We start from the raw sequence: 24,892 nt of genomic DNA on the forward strand, positions 1-24,892 counted from the left end.
CCTACTATATGCCAGGCACTGTGCTAAGTACTTTACAAATATTATTTCATTCTCATAGCAACCCTGTGAGAGAAGTGCCATTATTATTCCCATTCTATGACTGAAGAAACTGAGATAGAGGTTAAGTGTCTTGCCCAGAGTCACACAACTAGTGTCTAAGGCCAGATTCAAAGTCTTCCTGACTCCATACCCAGCCTCTTAAAGTAAGTGGCACATAGGCTGAGCTTGAAGGAAACTACTGCTTTCAGGAAATAGAGATGAAGAAAGAGAACCTTCCAGGCAAGAGCCTGTGCAAAGATATGGAGACAGGAGTTAGAAAATCACACATGTAAAAAGAAATAGTTCAAATCAGGTAAGTAATAGTCTGCCCCTTTGAGACTCAGAAAAACTGAAAGTCAGAAAAGAGCAAAAAGAGAAATAGAAACATGGAAGCCAGATGCAAAAGAAACAGTCCACACCTTACAAAGTATCTGGGGCTTGAGTAGTTCAATCGCATATAAAAAGTACAGAGAGATGATGTCCACAAGGTACAGACTGTATTAATAACAGTCATTCCTAGCCTCTAATCTGCATAAGACCCCAGTAGGATTCTGGGAAGTATAACTATGTATTAGTGAGGAGAATACTTTGTTCTTCCTATGCCGTTTGAGCAAATGCCACTGCTAAAGAACAATCTATTAGCTGATTGTTAAGAAGAAACACACCAGCAATGCTTGCAAGTTAGCGTTAAAAGGATGGCTACCCAAAGGTTTACCCCAGAACCTGAAGTAAGAGCTGCCCTTTTGGGGACCTAACCTGCCAGTGCCAATGCAAGTTGGGGGAGTGAGCCCAGAGGGACTGTCACATATAGAAGGTAATACGTGAGGTTGACTAATATGTAAAACTGGAGTCAGATTGTGAAGGATATTAAAATGTCAAAGAAATATTTTTATTAGAGGCTATAGGGAACCACTAATATTTTATATTAGAGGCAGTAGGGAATCACTGAAACTTCTTGAGGAGGAAAGTTATATGGTCACAATTGTGTTTTAAGAATACCAGTTTGGGTGGCGCAATAGATAGAGCACCAGCCCTGAAGTCAGGAGGACCTGAGTTCAATTGCAGCCTCAGACCAAACACTTGACACTTACTAGCTGTGTGACCCTGGGCAAGTCACTTAACCCCAATTACCTTTAAAAAAAAAAAAGAAAGAAAAATATCAGTTTGACATCTCTATGATTGGAGAAGAGAGAGATTGGGTTCGGGGACAACTAAGTAAGAGGCTATTTATTACAAGCAAGAGGTGATAAGGTCTAAACTAGAGTAATTGTGGTGTGAGTGTAGAGAAGGGGATGAATGGCAGAGACATTGTGGAGGCAGACTCAACCAGACTGTCAACCGAGGGGAAGAGGGATGGGGCGGGGTGGGGCACAAGGGGAATGACAGAGAAGAGTCCAGGATGATTACTGGGTGTGAATTTGGGTTAATGGGGAAATAGTCATATGAGCTGCACTGGGTACTTTCTAATTCTGAGATTCTATGACTCAAAAATATTTGAATTCTTAATGTGCTGCCACTAATGTTCCTAGTGACCTTGGACAAATCACTTTACCTCTATGGAGCTCAGATCCCTCATTTGTGAAATGAGTTCAGGTTAGGTAACAATAACAATAGCTGGCATTTACATAGCACTTCAAGATTTGCAAAGCACTTTATACATATGAAGTCACTGGATCCCCACAACAACTTTGTGAGGTGGGTACTTACACCCCCATTTCACAGATGAGGAAACTGAGACTCAAAAGAGATGATGTGGCAAGCAAAGCAAGCAAATGTGGGAGATGGGATTTGAACCTAGGATTCTTTTGACTCCAAGTCCCTCTTACCACTATACCATACTGCCTCTCAAAGGTTTAGGCTTACCATTCTCTTATTCTGTAGACTACCTCATATTCTAGCCTGCATTATTTCAGATAGCTCTGAACTATGGACAATGTGGCCAAATGAATGTTGCTCTGAAAATATCAATTTTGACATCTCCTGACTTATACATCCTCCCTCAAAAAATACCTTTCCAACAGACCCCTCTAGAGTAATCCATTGAGAAAAGGTATAGTATGACCTTAGTGAATGCATTACACAGCTTGTGTTTCATTTCAGCTATCTCTTTGTTTCCTGTGAACATCATTTGATTTATTGCTGCTGTCAGAAGACCCCCTTGGTTTCCAATAAGAAATGGAACGAGATTGCATGGCCTACATCCCAGATGTCCAGTGGCTTGGCCTACGTGGCATCTGTGAAAACATTAGTAGCGTATTTCTGTTTTCCAACTTTATATGAGAAAAATCTAGAATTGAAGTTTTCCTTTCCATCACGGGGTTTGGTGTCTTTCAACTTTCAAATATCTAGGTTTAAAAGAGCCCTAAAAAGATATTTGAACAAATATTGCCAAATGTTACAATTATCATTTGAGTTATTGAAGCTTTGTCTGATATTACTAATTGTCTGAAGATCTTAAACCATTTTAAAATGTTACATTGTCCATAAAGGAAGCCTTACTGCTGGGCTTGGAGTCAGGAAGATCTGGATTCACATCCTGCCTCTGACATTTACTAACAGCACGATCCTGGGCAAGTCACCAACCTTCCAAATGTCTACAGCAACACCCTAGGTGGGATTTTTTAACTTGGAGTTTGCAAACTTAATTTTAAAATATTTATATTTTTATAATGATATCCCAATATGATTGGTTTCATATGTAATCCTATGTATTTTATTTTGTGCCCTTAAAAACATTATTCCGAGAAGGGACCTATAGACTTCACCAGACACTGCAAAGTGTCCATTACACAAACAAGGTTCAGAACCTTTATGTGCATATTGAAAAGTATTCCTATCATGTGATTCTCCAATATTCCTGAGAATCAGATTCTGTGAAATTTGAGTTTATCTATGCTGAAAGAAGTCAAAACATTTTTAAAATGGAAACCTGAAGTTTACATAAGAGGCAAAGATCTGAAATTTTGTATTAAAAAATTATCTACCTCAAGGAAAGAAAAAAAACAGAAATTCATTTGACAGACTTTAGATAATGAGAGTCTTTGAGTTGTCTTAAAGTCTAGCTGAAGAGCCATTTAGTGCAGCATTTAATAAATATAGCAAGCACTCAAATATTTACTTGAATGAATGAATGAATGAATGAATGAATGAATGAAATCTCACATTTTATGAAAGAACTATCTGGTGCAGAGCATTTGGGGGCCTAATTTCCACCCTTTGGAGCCTCCACAGCCTCCAGCTGTGTTGAGATGGTTATTTCCCATGACCTTGGTTCTTCTATTCCACTTTATGCTACCCTACAGCTAAAGTAGACTGAGTCTCCAGTATCTGCCTCACATACACCTCTATTGCCTTTGGTTGACACTAGGAACTCCTCCTAGCTCAGTGTCTATCTCCCCAGAATTTGTTGACTGGAAGGACATCAGGTTTCTTCACGTTAGGCCACAGTTAACTTTGACCCAGACCGAGGTCATTGGGGCTGGCTGACTGGCCTCTCCCAGAACAGCCCTGGAACTGGGTGGGACCAATGAGTAGGAAGAAACCAGATCTGCTGAGGCCGCCCTAGCTAAAACTACAGGCCCTACTCAGAGTAGAAAGAGCATTGCGTCATGGAGTTTGAAGACTTGGGTTCAAATCTCACCTATGACTTTTACTACCTGTGAGACTTTGGGCAAATCACAGGGTCTCAGTTTTTTTATCTACATGAGGAGATGAGATGGCATTTAAGATACCTTCCAGCCCCTGCTCTATGATGCTAAAATCCTAGTGTCTTTGGAAGAGTCACGTTCATTGAATGAGAAGGAATCACAGACAGGCCTCTAAGGTTCCCCAAGTCAGAGATGAATCCGTCCTGGATATGGAAAGTCCTGTGATACTGGAAAGTCCTTACCTATTCCCCAATTTACAAATCAGTAAGCACTATATAAATGTGAAGGAAATCTGCCAGCAAGGAAAGAGCCATGGATTTACAGCCAGACAACATGGATTTGAATCCCCTTTCTTCTACTTACCACCTGTAAATAGTACCTCGGCTTTGCTTTCCTCATCTGTGAAATTAATTAGGGGAAATGATCATGCTCCCTTCCTGCTCTTGATACTCTGTAACCTCTCAGCAGAGTCCTCATCCACTGTGACTCATTCACCCTCCTCAGGGAGGGCAGTGGTAGGGTAGCAGAAATCAAAGACCAATCATTTCCATTCCATCAGAAAAGAGAGAAACAGGGAACTACTCCCCACTTTTACCTCCTATTACTGTCTGCTCTGAAGGGAGCCCAGAAAAACATACAAGGCAACTCAATTCCAATGCAATCATGCGATCAGGAAAAATACAGCTGTCTACTGGCTTCTTCTTATGAACTACTTGCAAAGCTGTTTTTGTCTACATTGCTGAAGTGTTGCAAATGATCTGAACATGCTCTAAATTCAAAGCCCTGGGTCAAAAACCAGTCATCCAACCCTAGTCATAGCTCAGCAGCTATTTTGTGGTGTTGTTGTTTGTTGTTTCAGTCATGTCTGACTCTCCATGACCCCATCTGGGGTTTTCTTGGCAAGGATACTGGAGTGGTTTGCCATTTCCTTCTCCAGCTCATTCGACAGATGAGGAAATTGAGGCAAACAGTTAAGTGACTTGCCCAGGGTCACACAGCTAGTAAGTGTCTGAGGCCAGATTTGGACTCAGAAAAATGAGTCTTCCTGACTCCAGGCCCAGCACTCTGTCCACTGCGCTCGCTACCTAGCTGTCCCTCAGCAGCTGTATCTAACTATTCTGATTATGTCCGTTCTGTCCATGCTGCATATAAATGCTATCAGCACCCTCTAAATTTCAGAATCCTGAAACAAGGACCTGATCATCTCTCCCTGATTAAAGCTCTGACTGCAAGCTCACTGGATGGGAGGCCACCCAGATATTGCAAACAGTCTTCAATTCATGTGTACACCAAGTTTGGCCATTTTGATCTTAAAATTTGATCTTAGTTCTAAAAAAACCATAAAGTGATTCAGAAAAATGAATAAGTAAACATATCTTCTGGAGATTAAATAATGTCTCTCATGTATGTAAATTAAGTCTTTATGTAATGTTGTGATTAATAAAATATAAATTAATTCTAAAATGTTTCTGATTTCATAAGAGCATTCACTAGCATATATTTTTTCACTCCACACTAATAATGTATGTAGGAGTCTGAAACTTTATTTTACTTTAAAAAAGGGATCCTCATATTTGAAAAGGTTGGGGGAGGGTAGGTGTTACCAGGAAATAACAATAGTGTTTAAAAAAGAGATCACTAAGAGAACATTTTAAAAGAGAGAGGAAGGAGAGTGGGAAGGAGAGTGGGAAGGAAGGAAAAAGAGAGGAAGGAAGGAAAGAAGGAAGGAAGGAAGGAAGGAAGGAAAGGAAGGAAGGAAGGAAGGAAGGAAGGAAGGAAGGAAGGAAGGAAGGAAGGAAGGAAGGAAGGAAGGAAGGAAGGAAGGAAGGAAGGAAGGAGAGAAAAAGAGGGAGGGAGGGAGAAAGCAAGGGAGGGAAGGACAAAAGGAAAGCATCTTATTGTAGCTTTAAATGCATCAAGTTGCGGTCACACTCTCTTTGCATGGATGGCTTCCTTCCCCAAACACCAGACCAGTACTACAGCAAACCCAAACTGATAAAGTGATAACAAATGTCATACTTGACAACTAGACGCTAAGTTCTTGGAAGGCATCAACTTCTTATGACTCTTACAGACTCTCAGAGCTGCAAGAGACCTGAGTGATCAATGAGTCCATTCCCTTATTTTGCACCTGAGTCCCAGAGAGGTTTGATGACTTGCCAGTGGCCATATTGGCAGAGACAAGATTCAAACTCTGATCTTCTGACTCCAAATTTTTTCTATTTCTTTGTATTCCCATAGTGCTCGATATAGTACAGGCTCATTAAATATTGATTGGTGGTGGAGTTTAACTAGAAGGAATGGAATATATTCTATTTGGCTAATTCTGGATTTTGATTTCTGGCTATTACATTTGGGCCCATGATTGCATTTCATTGAACAAATGCTTTGGTCACTTTCAAGGGGCTCTTCTTTCACATATAATCAAAGAAGAAAACATAAGATAGGAGGAATTCCTGTGTGATGATCTTGTTGGGAGATAAAACCGTCAGACATGGCAGCCTACTGCCTGTTCCCCTGATAAGACATTGTATCTCGCATCTCGTTGGCTTTACCCATGCTGTCCTTCATGCCTTGAATGTACTCCCTCCCCCACCCCTTAGAATCCCTGGCTTCCTGTAAGGCTCAGCTCAGGCCTCATTTCATATTAGAGATTTTCCCAAGGTCCCAGTAATTATTGTTTTCTCCCTTTTACTTCATAGATGCTTATCAGTACACATGCTCTATCCCTCCATCCCACCCAGTAGAATGTAAGTATCTTAAGGGAAGTAACTGTTTTCTTTTTCTTTGCATCCCTGACAGAGTGTGGCAGCTATGTGGCATGGTGAATGGAGCACTGGACCTGTGAGTCAGGAAGACCTGAGTTCAAATCCAGCCTCGACACTTACTAGCTGTGTGGCCCTGGGCAAATCACTTAATTCTGTTTGCCTCAGTTTCCTCATCTGTAAAATGAGAAGGAAATGGCAAACTATTCCAGTATCTTTGCCAAGAAAACCCCCAAATAGGGTCATGAAGACTCTGAAATGACTGAACAACAACTGAGTATCTTGCACATAGGAAATAATAAACGTCCATTGAATTGAACATGCTTCTATCAGATGTTGCATGATTTTGAAGCATGCAATTATTTCATGATTAATTATTACATGATCATTATGTTAGGATGTGACCTAACCTATCCATGGCATTTCCAGACCTATGTAACACTAAATTTCATTATATTTTATTAATATAATTAATAAATTTAAACAATCACTATATTAGTATATTGTATAACTATGTTAATTATTAATATAATTATATTTGGTATTGCTTGGCAGTTCAGCTCAAGAAAGAACCTCAGTGTCCAGTGCACTTCAAGAACGAAGAACGATAACCAACCACATTTGGCATTTCTGATGTCTTAAAGAACTCATGTTTCCTGGCACCAAGTAATAGTATTTGGGCACATAAAGATCAACACATTATTCCCATTTCCTTTCCAGACTTGAGGAAGACACCAGTATCAGCCTGGCATATGATCTTCCCCCCAGCCCCAACCCATGGCCACTCACAGGTGATTTTCCTTATGGGACCATTTAATTTGAACGCTTGGAAAGGACTAGACTTGCTAAATGGAAATCGATCCTAGTTAGGGGAATAACCAAACTGGATCCAACCCGAGGGACCTCATGACTTAGAATCCTAGTGCAGCCGAGCTATCTGCCAATCTCGGCCAGCGCAGGTGTAGCTCCGTCCCAGAGGAGTAGCCCGAGACTTCTAACAAGAAAGTGGGGGAAGGCCAAACTTAGAGATCCCAGATGGGAAATAAAATGGGTCAAAGGAAGCAGACCTCCACGGTCCCAATCAAAGGAAAATCATTCCTGGAAAGTCATCTGGATATCCTTAAACATTGGCCCAGAGAAAAACAAGCAATGTTTTTGGACCTTAACCCCCAGATCCAAAGAGGTTGTAGACTCCTTATTGAGAAGATGGAGAAGAGAGAAATAAAGCACCATGGTATAATGGGAAGGGTTTGAGGCCTGGCTTCTTCATTTACTTGTCTCCTGTATAACCTTGTACAAATAGTTTAATGCAACAAATATGCATTAGGTGACTACTCTGTACAAAGTACTACACCAGGCACTTTGAAAAATACAAAGTTTAGCTAAGACTTGGCGCTCACAGTCTGGTCGTTAAAAAGTTCCTTGACCTTTGTTTGTTATATGTGTCATAGGCTTTTGGGGCAAACTAGTGAAGCCTATGAGCCCCTTCTTGGAATAAGGTTTTAAATGCATAAAATAAAATACATACGGTTGTCAAGGGAACCAATTATGTTGAAATACATTTATCAAAATGTTTTGGTTTGGGGGGTTTTTTTTTAGTTAAGAACTCCTGATCCAGTGGGTAGATAATACATGAACTGTTTGGTGTGTCTGGCTTCTGAAACAGGTCTTCTGAAATACTCTCAGCCCCTTTGGTAAATGATGTGATTCTTGGGCAGTTTCTGCACCAGATAAAAACACACATTCCTTTCAGTGAAAACAAAGCATTCATAGGAACTAAAGCTGGGAAGGAACTTAGGTTACATGAGCATAAGGAGCATAGCTGGGATTCAAACCTAGGTAACCGAGCCAACCAATATTTATTAAGCACCTGCTGTATACCAGGCACTGTGCTACACTGGGATATAAATCTGAAGAGTGAAATAATCATTGCTTTCAAGAAGCTTACATTCTAATAGGGGCACAAATACAAGATTCTCTAACTCCAAATCCAGGGCATGTTCCACTATGCCAGACTGTCTCCATAACATCATGATTGTACCATGGAATAAAACCGAAGGTCGCTTACCTGAATTTTTCACTTTCTAATTGGTCACATTATAGAGTCATATGTGTTAGATCATGTTAGATTGCCATTTAAAGTTAAATTATCTTAGTAAAATATTAATCTGTAATTGATTTTTTAAATAAAAATAGCTGAATTTATCTTTGTTTATTTGGGCATCTCATCAAGCTGTCTTTAAACTTCAGTATTTCAACACTCCAAAAGATCTGTGAATTCAGTCACATGGGCATTTCCTCCATTGACACAGATCCTAATCTTGATCATCGGCTAAACTTTTGATGATGAGTCTCCCCACACTTAGTCAGTACATCAGCAGCAAGGACAGAGGCCGTAAGGAGGCCCATATTGGATGCCTTCCCAGCTTGTTAGAACCTGCAAGGGTTTAGATTGTGCTAGCCTCAGTCCTAAGGAACCGAAAGGCACTTTCATAGAATGTTAGAGCTGGAAGAGGCCAGAGAGGTACTCAAGGCCAACCTCCTGATTTTGTAGATAAAGAAACCAACGTATCTCTACATTCTTCTACATCTATACTCCTTGTCCTGGGCCCAGATTGTAGTACTTGACCAGAAGGGCAAAAGTTTCTAGCTACTGCTCTGTTCTGGGGCACTATCTGTCCCACCATATTTTTAAGCTAGTTTTTTCTAAAAGAATATAGCTATGTACTTCACCCTGCCTCTGCCATAGCAGTTACGATTTTGACTCTGCCTCTTTTTCTTGACTTCTCTCACTTAAAAGTCTACAGGTCAATACCATTTCACCAAATAAATGTGTTTCCCAAAGAAAGTAACTCTAAAGTAAATTTCTGCATGTAGAATCCCATTCTCCAGAGGTATTCAGTATAAAAATAACAATGGGCTCCTCTGCCCTAAGATTCTGCCCTATAACAGAATACAATCATATTTCATGTCTTTTAAATCATACCTTTAAAAAATCGTAACTTCCCCTAATAAAAGTCCCAAATTTTGACAATTTATGATAATACACAACTACATTTTCTTCAAGGTACAAAAAAAAAGGATGGCTTGAATTAGAAGAGACAATGAAATGAAGAGTCACCTACCCTTTGCGGCCTTAGAGTCCCAAAGACCAAACATTCAGAAGAGTAACACCCAGCCTGGGGTATACTGGAGCCAGCTTGGACCCAATTGTTAAATTTTCACATTTAAGAAACTGGCGAATGCTATAAAATCAAGGTTTGATTTAGGGTTTTTTTTAATTATCTAGACTCAAGAAAGTAATGGAAGAAATGGTTTTGTTGGGGGTTTTTTAACCTAGATTAAACACGCCTACTAGCACATTACTGTATATATCTCACTTTAATTGCGTTGATCACGTTTGCCAGTTCTGTGTCAAGATTCCTGGCTTTAGAAGTTCTGGGCCAAAGAAATGAGATGTAGAAATACAGCCAAGCCAATGACTCAAAATACTACAAAATAATACAAAATACAAATAGGAGTGCTTATATGCTGGAAGGCCAACAGCTAGCTGTAAGTGAATAATACAGAGCAGACACACTTGCTGAAACCCAAGGCCAATGTGGACAGAAATAGTCTTAAAGTAAAACTTGAATCCATTTCATGGTTTACAAAATCTGTGCACTAATTTTCGGTATAACAACTAGATACCAATAGCATACTTTTGCAGGCCCTTCCAAAGCTCTTCAAAATTGTAGTCAGAGCTGGAAGGGCCCATAGAAGTTGCTGACATGCATTAGCTCCTTTGATCCTCCCAACAACCCTATGAGGTAGGCAGGGCCCAGACACAGGTTAAATGTTTTGCCAAAGGTCCTTCAGCTAGTAAGTATTGGAACTTGGAACTGTTCTTTCCATTATGCAACACTATCTCCTCTACTGCTGGCATACGATGACCTAGGGCTACTCTGAAGGTATGTATACAGTAAGGTCCTGCAGGACAAGCCTAGCAGAATGAAAGATTCCAGCATAATGGATCCTCAGTCAATACCTATTAACTGACTGGCCAAGGTACACACATCCTACCATCATCTTGGCCTAGGACAGGATGGCCTACCAATTTAAAAATATAATAGGTATAAATAAAATAAATTTTTAGAATGTATAAAAAATAATAAAATAAGAGCTAAAGTAACAAACTTTCTAATGCCAGAGAATCATGTGGCTCCATTTTCCCTTTAACATTTTCACAGAATCACAGAATTTTTAGAGAGAAAGGAACTCAGTGGCTATATAGTGCAACTCATATTGACAAGTAGCAATCTAACCTCTGCAATCTCTGCCGAAGGACAATCCACCCCTGTCATGGGTGGCTGTCCCACCTCTGAACCTATTTCTCTTTAACCCCAGTGGCTCCCCGTTGTCCCAGACAATGTTAGAATGATATACAAACTTTGCTCATTTGGCATTAAACAAATCTTTCACAATCTGGCTTCAACTTATGTCTCTAGCTTTATTTCCCATTTTCTCCCTGATTATACTATAGGTGGCACAGTGGATGGAATCCGGAGCCTGGAATCAAGAAGACCTAAGTTTAAATCCATCCTAAGATGCTTACTAGTTGTGTAACCCTGGGCAAATCATGTAACCTTTGTTTCCTCATTTGTAAAATGAGGATAATAATAGTACCTACTTCCTAGGGTTGTAAAATGAGTAATATTTATAAGTATTACAAATGTATTTGCAAACTTTATGCATAACTTTATATAAATTTATTTAAAGATTTATATAAATGCTAGCCAATTTAGGTTCCAGTCAAACTGGACCTCTAGCAGTTCTCTGTGCCATGTCAAGGGAGGACATGGACAAGAGTCATATCATACAATTGCTATGCCCACTTTTGTGAATTTGCAAAATAAGTCCTCCATTCTCCAAATTCACTCACTTCTTATTTCTCCTAGTCAGGATCCTGCTCTTCCCTCAAAGTTCAGTGAAAATGGCTCTTTCTCTGGGAATCTTTCCCTAATCTCACCAGCTGAAAGGTTTTTTTTTTTCGCTCTCTCAAAGTGCTCTGGAGAACTTTGTCTGGTGCTCTCTTTTGCTCCCAGCATGACCTACCTTGTCTGAGTGTATGTGGCTTCCTCAGATTGAATGCAACATCTTTGAGGGCTGGGAGTGTTTTGGTCTCATCTCCATATCCTCAGTGCCCACTGCACTATATGCCAATCGCTCTGTGACCTCATTGATGTGTGGATTCCCTCCAATGATTCAGAGCCCATGCCAGCCATGTATGCCTATCTCATAAGACTGTGTCTTCCCATGAGTTCATCACAAGGGGTGCACCCAACCTCCCACAGGCCCTTCTTTGTGTTCCTTTGACATTACAAGGGCATCAACAGATAATGTGGGCTGTCTAACCATTGTCCTTCCCTTTGTTCATGTGACCAGCCCATCTGGCTTCTTTTAGAGTAGGAATATAGCTATTAATACAATTCCCTTCTTTGCGGCTACATAGTATAGTGAACAGAGGACTTGGCTTGGAGCCATAAATTCAGTCTTAGAGGTGAAAGGGACCTCTTAGAGTCCATCTGGTGCAGTCTTCTCATTTAGCAGATAAAGAGAAAGATCTAAGAAGGGCAATGACTTACCCAAGTGTCAGAGGAAGCATTGGAACCTAGGTCTTCCTAATTCCAAGTCCAGTATTCTCTCCACCACATCACAAGGAAGACCTGAGTTGGAATCCTGCCTCCGACACTTACTTGTAGTGTAACTTTTGACCTTTCTCACCCTTAGGTGCTTATCTGTAAAATGGGGATAATAATAGTACCTTCATTATAGAGTGCTTGTGAGCATCAAATGTCACAACAAGTTTTCGAAGTACTACAGAAATTAGTATTATATACATATATGTATGTGTATATTATATATATTATATATATATATATGTATATATTATATATATATGTATATATATATATATATATACACACACACACACAAAATATTTTGTTGTTCAGTCTTTTCAGTCATGAATTTAAACTTCAATATTTCAACACTCCAAAAGATCTAAATTTAGTCACACGGGCATTTCCTCCATTGACGCAGATCCCAGTCTTGACCATTGGCCAAACTTTTGGTAATGAGTCTCCCCACACTTAGCTAGTATGTGAGCAGTAGGTACAGAGGCCATTACCAGGCCCATATTGGATTCCTTTCCCAGCTTGTTAGAACCTGCATGTCCTACTCTCAGTGACCCCTTTTGGGGTTTTTTTGGCAAAGATATTGGAGTGGTTTGCCATTTCCTTCTCTAGCTCATTTTACACATGAGGAAACTGAGGCAAACAGGGTGAATCAGTGACTTGCCCAGAGTCACATGGCTAGTAAGTGTCTGAAGTCAGATTTGAACTCTGGAAGATGAGTCTGTCTTCCTGACTCCAGGCCTAGTGTTCTATCCATTGTACTACCTAGCTGTATATACAGAAAATTATTCCTCCAGTACAAAATCTGCTTGTTGGTCATTGGTTCTCACCAGGTTCTCACATTTATAGTACTGTTACTCCTTATATTCACTTTAAATCCAGGATTCTTAATACCCTCTTTACCCTTTTCTACCACTCAGCCATTCTCATTGAAGAAGCAGGAGGTCACACAGAGGACTGAGGGAATTCTTGTATTTATCCCTGTTTCATGAATTTGTTGTTCAGTCATTTCATCTGTCTTCAACTCTTTGTGACCCTATTTGGGGTTTTCTTGGCAAAGATACTAGAGTGATTTGCTATTTCCTTCTCCAGATCATTTTACAGATGAAGAAAATGAGGCAAACAAGGGTTAAGTGACTTGTCCAGGGTCACACTGCTAATTGTCTGAGGCCAGATTTGAACTCAGATTTTCCTAATTCCAGGCCTTGGTGCTCTATCCACTGCACCACCTAGCTGCCTGTTTTATGCATTGCTGCTGCCAAATGATTCATGGCTAGCCCCACTGGTGATAAGCCTCTCTGTGCTTAGCTAAACCTTTCCACAGAAAGCAAACTATATCTATTCTTGGTACTATACCTGATGTCCTTCTCACATCGTAGGGCCTACCAAATTTTGTCCTTCACTGGCCTAGTCTTTAAGAGCTATATGGCAGAAGCTTAACATATGTTTGTGGAATTGAGTTTATTTTCCCCAAAGCACAGGGAAGATTTGATGAGTAGAGATCAGAGTGGTATGAGTGGAATCCATTCTGAAAAGGTCCCTTCAACCATGATCAAAAACACATCTTCAGCAGACTCTCTTCATACCCTGGATGTCACAAGGTCATCAGCACAAGACTTGTCTTTCGCTACCTGCCTATGTCCAAGATCTCTTGGGCGGTTACTCTTCAGTCATAAAAGGGACGTTTTGGCGAAGAGGTAAAAGCACTTGTTGGTGGGAGTTCAAGAACACGATTTGCCACTTACAAACAGCATGGATCGTTTCACAAAAATCAGTTTATTCTTCTCAGTTGCTTCACCTGCAAAATATGAATAATGATAATATATGCACTACTGACCTCACAGGCTAGAAATATGAGGAAAGTGTTTTTTAAAAATGCTATATAATATGTTGTTAGTATTTTTGCAAATGCTAATAAGTTCCCCTGCATGCTTCTACAGGGCATAAGCTACTCTGTTTGGTAATTGGCAGCTGCTTCAATGATTTCTAGAGACCAGAATCCCCACAGCTGTAGAATCTGGGAAACATTTTACCAGCATTGACCTTGAACTTGAGTCCTCTGTATGACTTCTATTCACAGGGCTCACTCTATCAATCCCAGAAGGATGGCTGGAGAATAGAAGGGAAATCCAAAATAGAACCCTACACATCTTGGCAAACACTTCACCAACCAAACCTGGACTTAAGGCTAAAAAACAAAACAAAACAAAACAAAACAACCAAGTAAGTCCTCTGGCTTTACCAATTGTATGTCAAGTGTTCAAATAAGTTATAAATCCCTTGTCCCATGGTACTGTGCACATGAGCCTAAAAGTCATGCATGGAGAAGACAGGAGTGAGATCCCTGGGCCTGCAATATAAACATAACACAGCCAAAATAGTGTTTGTTTAATTTATAGAGAACTTCAGAGTTTTAATGGCCTTAAAGTCACAGTGTAATCAGTCTTGCTGTGGATTTAATTATGTGTTAACATTCCCTCCGTCCCCCATCTCCCCCAAAAAAGATATTAAATTGGTTTGCCTGCTTTTGAGTTTCAATGACACTGGCTTGAGGGTCTTTCCATTCTGCTGAGTTTCACAGAAGGGATTTGGAAACATTATAAAGCAGTCGCCACAGAGTTTTATAATACAGACTCGGGTTTGCCAGTTCCCATATTAAATTTCGAAGCCAGCTTGAGATTTAACACTCTGCTCTCCTTTCTACCATACTTTAAGGACAGACACCCCACATTGTCCTGCAAGATAGCTATTTTGGCCAAACCCTATTCATCTCTTTGAAAAAAGTAGGGGATAAAACTATCTGTGAAGGGTAGAAATCTGTCCTTACATAAATTCAGTATCAGACTCAAGTGGAGCCTGGAAAGGAATGACCACATGGCTGGTCTGAGTACTTTCCTCAAAGTGGAAATCATGGGAATAACCAATCAGTCCGAGGAAGAGGCCTCAGTGAGAAAGCTGGGGAAGAAATGAACGTCCAGAGTAAGGTCTGAAGGTGAAAAGGTTGCTGAGACATGATAGAGAACGTCCAGAGAGTTAGGAGCAGAGCCCTGAGAAGAAAGGACGGCAGCCAGTGCCTCTCCATGCTTAGAGAACCTTGGGAGATTTGGAGTAGGTCAAGAGTAAGGCCATGTTCTTCTAAAGCAATGAGAACTAGATATGGAAAAGGAAGCCAAGAACAGATCAGATGGAAAAGCCATTGAGGGGCTGATGAGCAAGGAAAACACAAAAAAATTTTGAGAAGAGGAGGCTGCTCACAGCATGGAACTAATACTGATAATAGCCACAATGATAATCATCATGATAGTGGGAGGTGAAATAGACGGAGAGCTGAGCCACTTGGATTCAGGGGCATGCTGGGACCAGCTTAGAAGAGTTAATTTTTAAATGTTCAGTGTGAGCATACCTCAGAAATCAGCAAACATTAAAAATTCAGGGCTTGATTTATTGTTTGTTGATTGCCTAGACTAAAAAAAAATAAGGATGGAGAAAATGTTAAAGAAATACAAATTAAACTTAAAAGTATATAATGTGAACACTTGTTCCAGTAGGGAGCCAGTTGTTAAACTCTTTGCCAACACAGCACTGCCTGAATTCAAAGTCCTGACTCTGATGCATACTGGTTGTGTTTCCCTGGGCAGGTCACTTAACTTCTCAGTGTCCCAGGTCATTTTCTAAGACTATAGGTTGCAGAGAAAATGCACATCTGCATTACTAGAGAGTTCTTCAGTGGGAGTTCCCTACATAACAAAATCATACATCTGGTTGAAAAAAAAAAAAGAAGAAGAAAGCTGGTTTTTATAGAGTGCTTTAAGGTTTTTGAAATGCTTTATAAATTAATTAGTTAAGTATTTATTAAGTACCTACTAACATGCCAGACATTTTAGCAGGTGCTAGGGATGCAAATATAAAGAATGAAACAAACCCTACTCCCAAAGAGCTTACATTCTAATGGGGGAGACAAATACATATAAAATATACATATATCATCAATATAAAGTGAATAAATACAAATACATACAAAATAGTTTCAGAAAGAGGGTGCTAATAGTTGGTAGATCAAGGGAAGGCTTGATGCAGAAGAGCTGCATCTTGAGCTGCATCTCAGTGGAAGAGAAGGACTCTATGAAGTGGAGGTAAGGAAGGAATGCCCTCCAGGTATTTGGGATGGCCAGTGCAATGGGTACAGATATAGGAGATGGACGGTCATGTGTGAGGAACAGAGAGGAGGCTGATTTGGCTGGATCACAGAGTATGAGAAGGGGAGTACTGTCGAATAAGGTTAGAAAGATGGGTTGGGAGCAGATTGTGTAGAGATTTAAAATCTAAACAGAGGACTTTATAGTTTATCCTAAAGGAAAAAAAAAAGAAGCCTCTAAAGTTGATGAAGGAGAGGACTCCTGTGATAAGATTTGTGTTGAAGGAAAATACTTTGGCAGTGATGTGGAAGATGGACTGGAGTGGGGAGAAGCTTGATGCAGAACTTCTCATCAGAAAATTCTTGATGGGGCAGCAAGGTGGCACAGTGGATAGAGCACCGGCCCAGAGTCAGGAAGACCTGAGTTCAGGTCCGGCCTCAGACACATAACAGTTACTAGCTGTGTGACCCTGGGCAAGTCACTTAACCCTATTGCCTAGCAAAAAACAAACAAACAAAAAAGAAATTCTTGCAATGGTCCAAGCCAGAGGCAATGGGGCCTGAACTAAGGCAGCAGCTGTAGGAATGGAGTGAAAGGGACAGGTTTAAGAAATGTTGTAGGGGCAGCTAGGTGGCACAGTGGATAGAGCACTAGCCCTGAAGTCAGGAGGACCTGAGTTCAAATCCAGCCTCAGACCAAACACTGGACACTTACTAGCTGTGTGACCCTGGGCAAATCACCTAACCCCAGTTGCCTAAAAAAAAAAAAAAGAAAGAAAGAAAGAAAGAAAGAAATGTTGTAGAGAGAGAAACAGCAAGATTTGGCAACTGATTGGATGTGAGGGATGAGGGAGAGTGAGGAGAAGAGGATAATGCCAAGGTAATGAACCTGGGAGAGTGGAAGGATGGTGGTTCTTTCTATAGAAAAAAAAAAAAGGAAATTTGAAAGGGGGGAATATTTAGGGGGAAAGACAATGAATTCAGTTTGGGATATATTGATTTTAAGCTATCTCCAGGACATCAGGTTTGAAATATCTAACAGGCAATTGGTGATATGAATCTGAAGCTCAGGAGAGAGACTGGGACTGGATATATAGATCTGGGAGTCAAGTGCATTGAAATGGGATTTAAAGTTACAGGAACTGATGAGGTTACCGAGGAAGAAGAGAAGAGAGCGAAGGAAAGAGCCCTAGAGGAACAGTCACAGGTAGGAACTATACTATATAGATGGTGAGGAGGCTGAGGAGGAGTGATCACACAGATAGAAGGAAAACCAAAAATGAGTTATGTCAAGAAAACCCGAAGAAGAGAGAGTATCCAAGAGGAGTGGACCTTCAACAGTGTCACAGGAAGAAGACAGTTTGAGAAGGGTAAAAATTGAGGGGAAAACCATCAGATTTGTCAATTAAGAGATCTACAGTAACTTTTGAGAGCGTAGTTTCAGTTGGGTGATGTGGCTGGAAGCCAGATTGCAAAGCAAGAAGTTAAAACTATGTCTATGTTGGGGAAGAAGGGTTTAGGGAGAAAGAGGACACATAACTGTCTTCAAGTTTGAAGGACTGTTATATGGAATTAATCCATTAATCATCCAGGGAAGAGTAGTACCCTGAAACCCCAGAGAATCCAGAGAATTCAGGAGAGGGTGCTCAGCAGTTTCAAATATACTAGAAAGGTTGAAAAGAATTAGATTGCCCTCAGAGCAATACTGTGAGGTAAGTACAATTATTATCCCCATTTTACAGATAAGGAAACTGAGGCTCAGAGAGGTCAAGCTTTTGCATTTGTGTCTATAGCTCTTAGTACAATGCTTAGTGCATAGTAAGCATGTAATAAATGTTTTCTAATTTATCCATCTTCAGAAAATTTCTTGTGGTCCCCAAATAACTTCATATTCAGGATTAAGACTCTTAGTGGGAATTATTTCCCAACAGGTAATGATGACCATTCAATCAAAGCATTTGCAACATTAAAAAATGATCTGCCTCTCAGTCCTTTTCTCTTTTCCCCATTCAGACCCCAGGAGACCCATTTCAAAAAGAGCTGGTTAGAAAAACAAGGAAAGAAACAGGGTGACCATAACTTTGAGGAGACAGCTTGTACAGCGCCAGACACCGTGCAAAAGTACGTGGTTAGTGATGCCTGATCTTCCTAAATGAAAAAACGGGGTGTTTTCAAAGGGTCATATACAAGAATGAAGGAATGGTCAAGTCCCATTTGCAGCACAGTGGCATCTGTAGACCCAGCTGAACAATATTAGCCTGCGGACCGCCACATTATTACGAGCAGATGTTGCCTTCAAAGAAGTGAGACAAAAGCAGGGGTTGGGGGCGGGGTGGAGATTTCTAAATATAATTTAAATGTCTATCTCATTACACAGCTGGCCAGTGGCTGAGATCTATATCGTTATCTCAGATGCAGTTCCCCTTGACTGCCCTGACAATCCTAATAAGTTTCAAACAACCATGGCCTTCACCCTCTCCTCAAACCCAAATGGCCTTGGTAAGAAATCAATGGAAAAGCAAAACACTCTGAATTTCCTCTTCTACTCTTTGGGGTCTCTACAAACTGTTATTTGCTGTTTGTTTGTCTTATTCTTTTGGCACAATGACTTGCTTTCCAGAAAAGCCTTCATGGTATGGTAAAACCTTCAGTTGGGTTATCTCTGAGCAATCAACCAAAGTCAAAAGAAAACGTGGGTGATTATATCCTTGAAGACATGCTAGAAAAGGCTTAGGTTCTTTTTCTTTGTTCTGCTTTGAGATGGAGAAGAGAAGTTAGAGTTAAAGATTTCATTCTCTGTCTCTGTCTCTGTCAGTCTTTCTCTGTCTCTCTCTTTCTGTCTCTGTCTCCATCTCTCTCTCTTCCCTCTCTCGCAGCCCCCAATCTCATTTGTGCTTTCATTTTGCCTATGATTCCAGGGAGGTTTGCAGTGCTTCTAAAACAGGGACCAGTAGTGGTTCAGATGATTTATCTGATAGATAGAACTTTGCCAGGTCCATTGGGTAGGAGAGAAAATCCATGGGGGCAGAGAAGGTTTTTCTCTTTGCTTGGCAAGTAGTAGGAACTTAATAAATCATGGTTGAATTGTATCGAATTGAAGTGGACTGAATTAAATTGCATCTCAAAAAGCAATCATCTTGGATTATTCTCCCCACCGTTTCCAAATTATCTACTTTTTTTTTTAATTAAAAGGCTTTGTTAGTTTTCCCAGATGCTATGCAAAATTCCCTGGTTTTATTTTGGAAATGAATACCTTCCAAACTCTCTAGTTTATATAATACAGTCATTTTAATTGGTCACAAGATCTCAAGTGAGAGAGAGATACACAAGTTAAGATATATTCATGGCACTGTAAATGGTAAGAAATTAACTACAACTTCAAGGATACCCATCCATGTCTTAGAAAAACAACCAGCAGCACCAGGACAAACAGGATGGTTCCTTACTGCACAAAGTCCCAGTTCTCTGCAAGAGTTCCACCTTCATCTGCTTGACTAATGCACAAAATCTGCTTTACTTAACGGTGTTGATGGCCCCATTGCTTTCATCTGTAAACGGCCCATCTGTATCATATGCATGGACTAAAGAATCAAATTAAAATTCGGCTGAGGGAATCCAAGTCAATTTCAAAGCATTTGGTGGGGATTTTTTTTTCCATGCAGAAGACCCTTTTATTTTGGTCTAGTTTAAGGTGAATTCAACTCCTTGGCTGAACTGGAAACCATTTCACACTATAAAAACATGCTGTAGTCAACTTCTAATTATTCCACCTTCTGTCAGCAATGGGGAAAATAGCTTCTGAACACTGCAGTTTTTCAGTTAAAGAAAACAATAAAATGGAGCACAGCAGAAAGAATTCTGTTTCAGAAGATGCAACAATAGCTTTGAGGTGATGTTATCATCCCCATTTTACAGATGGGGAAACCAAGGATGAGATCTAGGCTCATACGCCTAGTAAATGTCTGAGGCAAGAGCTAAATTTAGACTGTCTTCACTCCAAGTCCAACACAGTCTGCTGCATCACATCACTGCCCTTTCAGACTGTAAGGGTGTCCATTTTTCTGACGGATGGCAAAGCTTCCTCTGACTCCAAGGGCAATGCTCTTTCTACTGTAACAATACAAATTTTAGATAAAATGGGCTCTGTTTTCCTAAAACTTACAGTTTAGCTCAGAGATATGTCATATGAACTCACTTAACAAGAGTATTAAAGAAATTTAAAATAAAATTGTTACTGAGATCCCAAATGTAATCATAGATGGGAGAGGCCAATAACATCTTGAATCTATGTAGGGTTCTTTTTGCGGATTGGTTGCTGGGTTGATTGTTACAAGTGCTTTTACAATGGGCATCTTAATCATTCTCATGTAGTCCCAGGGCTAATGTGAACATGGGGTACCTCAAAGACTACAGTTTATTGACAGCCACAGATATATAATAAATACATAAACATGAGGGAAAGGATTGAGACAGATAGCTGATGCTCTGATGGGATTCCACCTAGGAGATTGTGTTTCTTGCCTTTCCAAGTCCCTTCCTTTTCATTTGCATGGGAAACTCAAATTATCTGAGTATGAGGGAAACAAAACAACTGATGTCCCACAAAATTCGTTTGTTTTTTTTAATTTTTATTAATTCATTTGTTTTTAGTTTTCAGCATTTATTTCCATAAGATTTGGAGTTTTAAATCCCCCTCCAAGATGATGTACAATCTGATATAGGCTCTACACATACATTCATGTTAAGCATATTTGCCCGTTAGTCAGGATGTCAAGAACAATTAGGGCTAATGGAAGGAACCATGAGAACGAAGCAATAAAACAAAACAACAAAGTTTGACAGAATCCCCTAAAATTAGTCTTTAGGATCGCAGCATCCCTATAAGGAAATTAGGCAGGAGTTAAAAAGGCTTTTTAACCCTAGGTGGGGCAGTGGATAGGGCACTGGTGGTAGGCAAGTCACTTAACCTCTATTTGCCTCAGTTCCTCGTCTGTAAAATGGAGACACAGTGGAGAAGGAAATGGCAAACTACTCCAGGATCTTTGCCAAGAAAACGCCTAGACAACATCCATATGGCCAGGAAGAGTCAGACACAAGCAACTCGAAGTGTAAAGGGCCTGACTCTGAAAAAAATGAAGTTTAAGCTTCTGAGTCCTAAGTTAAAAGAAATACAGTAATGTACATATATATTTATATATATATATATGTATATATAGTCTTCCTATTTTGGGGAAGAGTAGCACTTCAACTGAGGTTCTCAGCTAAAACTAGAAGCCATAAATGATCTATCGATCAAGCGTTTATTGAACCCTTTCCATGAGGTAGTCACTATGCTAAGTACTGGGGAAAAAAATACAAAGAATGAAACAATCGCTACTCCTGAGGAGTGCAATTAAGTGAGCAAATACATATCAGTGAGTGCAGGAGAAATGCGAAGAGAATAAATACAAGTTACTTCTATACAAGGGAGTAAAGGAGGTGTCCGGCACATGAGATCAGGTAAGGCTTCATGTAGGAGGTGATGTTTGAGTTCAGCCCTGAAGGGAATGCGATTCCAAGAGGCAGAGGTGAGGAGAGAGCACAATCCAGGCACAAGGGGAGGAGAAATGGAATGTTGTGGAATGGAATATGTGAATGTAGTCTGGGGGACCACAGACGGTGGGAAGGAAAGTACTTGTTTACAATCTGGAAAGTGGAATGTGAGAGGTCATGGCCCACCTAGAGACCCTCAGGGGTGATAAGGACTCTCCCTTCACCAGGCAGGCCTCCTCGAGTCAGGGGTGAAGTGGGGCTAGCCAGCACTCGGCCTTTTGGTGCACAGGCAGCCTTGCCGTTGGGTTGTCAGTACTTCTAGTATTTGGGATCATTGCCCTGGAAGGATGCAAAGTCTTTCGTACTCCAAGGAGCTCATAAGCATGGGAAGCAAGGAAGGGTTGAGATGATAAAGTTAATCCTGAGTATTTTCTTAGAACTGGGAAAACAAAATCTAGTACAAAACAAAAAAAATTTCTAGCACATTTTACCAGATGGTGGGTATTAGGGCATATTTTCTTTAAAGATTTCCAATAAGATTACACAAGGTTTGTCCGCAGAAGAAAACAGAAGCTCAGAGTCATGTGAGCCACTGCTGAGGGAATGGAAGGAATATTTTCCCTCCCAGTGTCCCTGAGTTTTCTGGAATAGGGTCAAGTACAGTATATAGTTGATTTTTTTCCCCCATAGAAACTCCTATTATTTTTACTCCCCATTAGCTACACATATGAGTAATATTTGGATGAACTAGGGCTTTGGAAATTGCGGGGAATGGAGTCATAGTTTCTCTAGAGTAACTGCACAACAAAAATGCTGCTCTTGGTAACCTAAAGCTAGAGTTGTTGACATCTGCTTTTGGAGCATGGGATGGGCTGAATGTTTCCTTAATACATTTCCCACAAAGTAATTCTAGACTGTCCATGTATCTCCACTAAATTCCACCTATCATGCTTCAGTGTGGTGCAGGAAATGACCCCTGCATTCTCAGAGGCCATGTCAATGGACCACAACCTGCCATGGTCTAGGACCAGGTCCTGCCATGATGGAAAAGTTTTGTCCAGCAGAACCAGAAGAGTAATCTGTATTTTGACATCAATATTATATTTTTTAAAATGAGCCATTCTGAAAAACTTAGGGAGATTCTGGTCAATTAACTGAGTAACCATGATTCCACAGGACTTACAAGGAAGAATGCTCATGACGTTCATGACAGAGGGATGACAGACCAACATGCAGAATAAGAAAGGTATTTTTGGATGTGACCATTGTGAGGATCTTTGTGCTTGACTGTGCCTATGTGATGTGGGGGTTCTTTATTTTTTTTTCTGTATTTCTACCTACTTTTTAAAAGCAGATAGGGAAAGTGGTGGAAGAAAATTAAATGCTTGATAATTGAAAACATATAATATTTTTTTTTTAAAAAACTCTTTGAGGATAAGCCCGCCAAAAGATTGTATATCTATCACATTAGGACCAGACTACCTAAATTTACAAAGGATCATCATGGGTCTGACCACAGGAAAATAAACTTTTCAACCACAGCAACTCCTGCAGACCATCCACTAGGTCACAGAGGGGGTTTGATGGAGGTAGTACCTACCAATTAAATAACATATTCTTGAATATTCTTCTGTGTGTGTTGAAAAAGTATATACATGGCTATTGGCTTGAGTGGTTTGTTTTATTTTTTCACCCTAAATTCCCCCTCAGATAAAATTCCACATGCATTGAGTTAATCAAGTTAATCTCTTCAATGAGCCTCGATCAAGCTTTGGTTTGGGATTTTGGTTATACCTTTCAGTGGAGGGTGTAGGTACAGTCCTTGGGGCCTAGGGGAAGATGAGTTTCACTGATATCAGATTTGTTGGCTTCATCCCTTGTGGCTCAAATGCTTCTGGGAGGAACCACCTATAAAAGGGATATACAATAAATTACTCCTCCCACAAAAGTCAATTAATCGATCACCAAGTATTTATTAAATACTTATGTGTATCAAATTAAAAACTGAGATTATGAAGGCAAAACTAAATTTTCTTTGCCCTCAAGGAGCTTACAGTCTAACAGAGAAGACTAGGGTCAAAGCCTACTGCTTCTGGCATCAATGAAATCCATTCTATAGGAGGCACCAAGGGATTTGTCCATAGTATGGATTAATAATAATTAAGAAATAATAATAATAATCCTTAATAATCCTTAATAAAAGGATTTGTTTTGTAAAACTTGGACTCGGTCAAAAGGCCACATTCAAGGTCCTAGAAGGCCACATGTGGCCTTGAGGCTGCAGGTTCCCCACCCCTGGTCCATAGGAAGGTACAATCAAAATCCCAAACAATCCTCATCACCCTGAAATTTCTTGAATTGTTCTTGAATTCAATTACCTGCATAACCTAGAGTCAAACTGTTCAATATCACAATGTCTGTTACTCTCTTTCAGTTCAACAAAGTAAAAAATACAAGGTCAACGTGGTTGTACAGAATTAATTCTAAGGATCAGAAAGTTCCTCATTATGTCCCAACCTTGGCCTCTACTAGTGCAGTTTGGAGGCATTTCCTTCAAGAGAGGGCAACTATCTATAAACAGATTTATCATTTGGGGTTAGTAGTGTATATGGTTGAAAAGAAAAATTTGTCTCCAGGAGGAGCCTTGCAGTTGACACTTTTCTGTCTAGAGAAATCTAGAGACTGTCTAGACCAGTGCCTCTCCCCAAGATATAAAGCTTCTTGCCAGGTCATTCTGTACTCTCACTGGAAAGTGTAGGGCACTATACATGTGAATAATAGTGCAGATTACCATGGGGGAAAAAAATTTAAGCTAGAAACCCAATGAGAATAGACAGAATGACAATTGAAAAGTGGAAAGACAGCTAGGTGCAGTGGACAGACTCAGGAAGACTCTGTCTAGCTTAATTGTGAGTTTGATGGTGCCACATAAATTGAGAGGATAATTTCAGTTTTTAAAAGATGGTCCGGGAACAAAATGTGAAGTGTACAAATGTAAACCTGAAGTATTTAACTGCATCCTCACAGTGCTCATGGATTTGTGTACTTCGTCAACGTTAAGGAAGTAGGAGTTACTTCTATACCAAGCACCTATTAAAC

The 24,892-nt window shown here is 40.1% G+C and overlaps 1 protein-coding gene across 13 annotated transcripts in view; it reads right to left on the reverse strand.

Moving 5' to 3' along the window:
• Positions 1-13,557: 13,557 nt before the first annotated feature.
• Positions 13,558-24,892, reverse strand: part of SPATA18 (spermatogenesis associated 18) — an 80,808-nt gene continuing 69,473 nt past the window's right edge. For 6 of the 13 annotated variants that reach the window (XM_020990153.2, XM_020990160.2, XM_078148626.1 and 3 more), the window contains 2 exons: positions 14,160-14,314; positions 13,558-13,924 (listed from right to left, as the gene is read on the reverse strand). In XM_020990153.2, coding sequence (XP_020845812.1) covers positions 13,898-13,924; positions 14,160-14,314 — 182 coding nt within the window. In that variant the 3' untranslated portion in view covers positions 13,558-13,897. Of the gene's footprint in view, positions 13,925-14,159; positions 14,315-23,587; positions 23,702-24,892 lie in introns of those variants that run through there. The other 7 variants (XR_002325253.2, XR_002325260.2, XM_020990145.2 and 4 more) reach the window with 6 other exon arrangements.

The sequence above is a fragment of the Phascolarctos cinereus genome, unplaced genomic scaffold (genome assembly GCF_003287225.1).
Source record: "Phascolarctos cinereus isolate Bilbo 61053 unplaced genomic scaffold, phaCin_HiC Scaffold_9;HRSCAF=440, whole genome shotgun sequence".
Lineage (NCBI taxonomy): Eukaryota > Metazoa > Chordata > Mammalia > Diprotodontia > Phascolarctidae > Phascolarctos > Phascolarctos cinereus.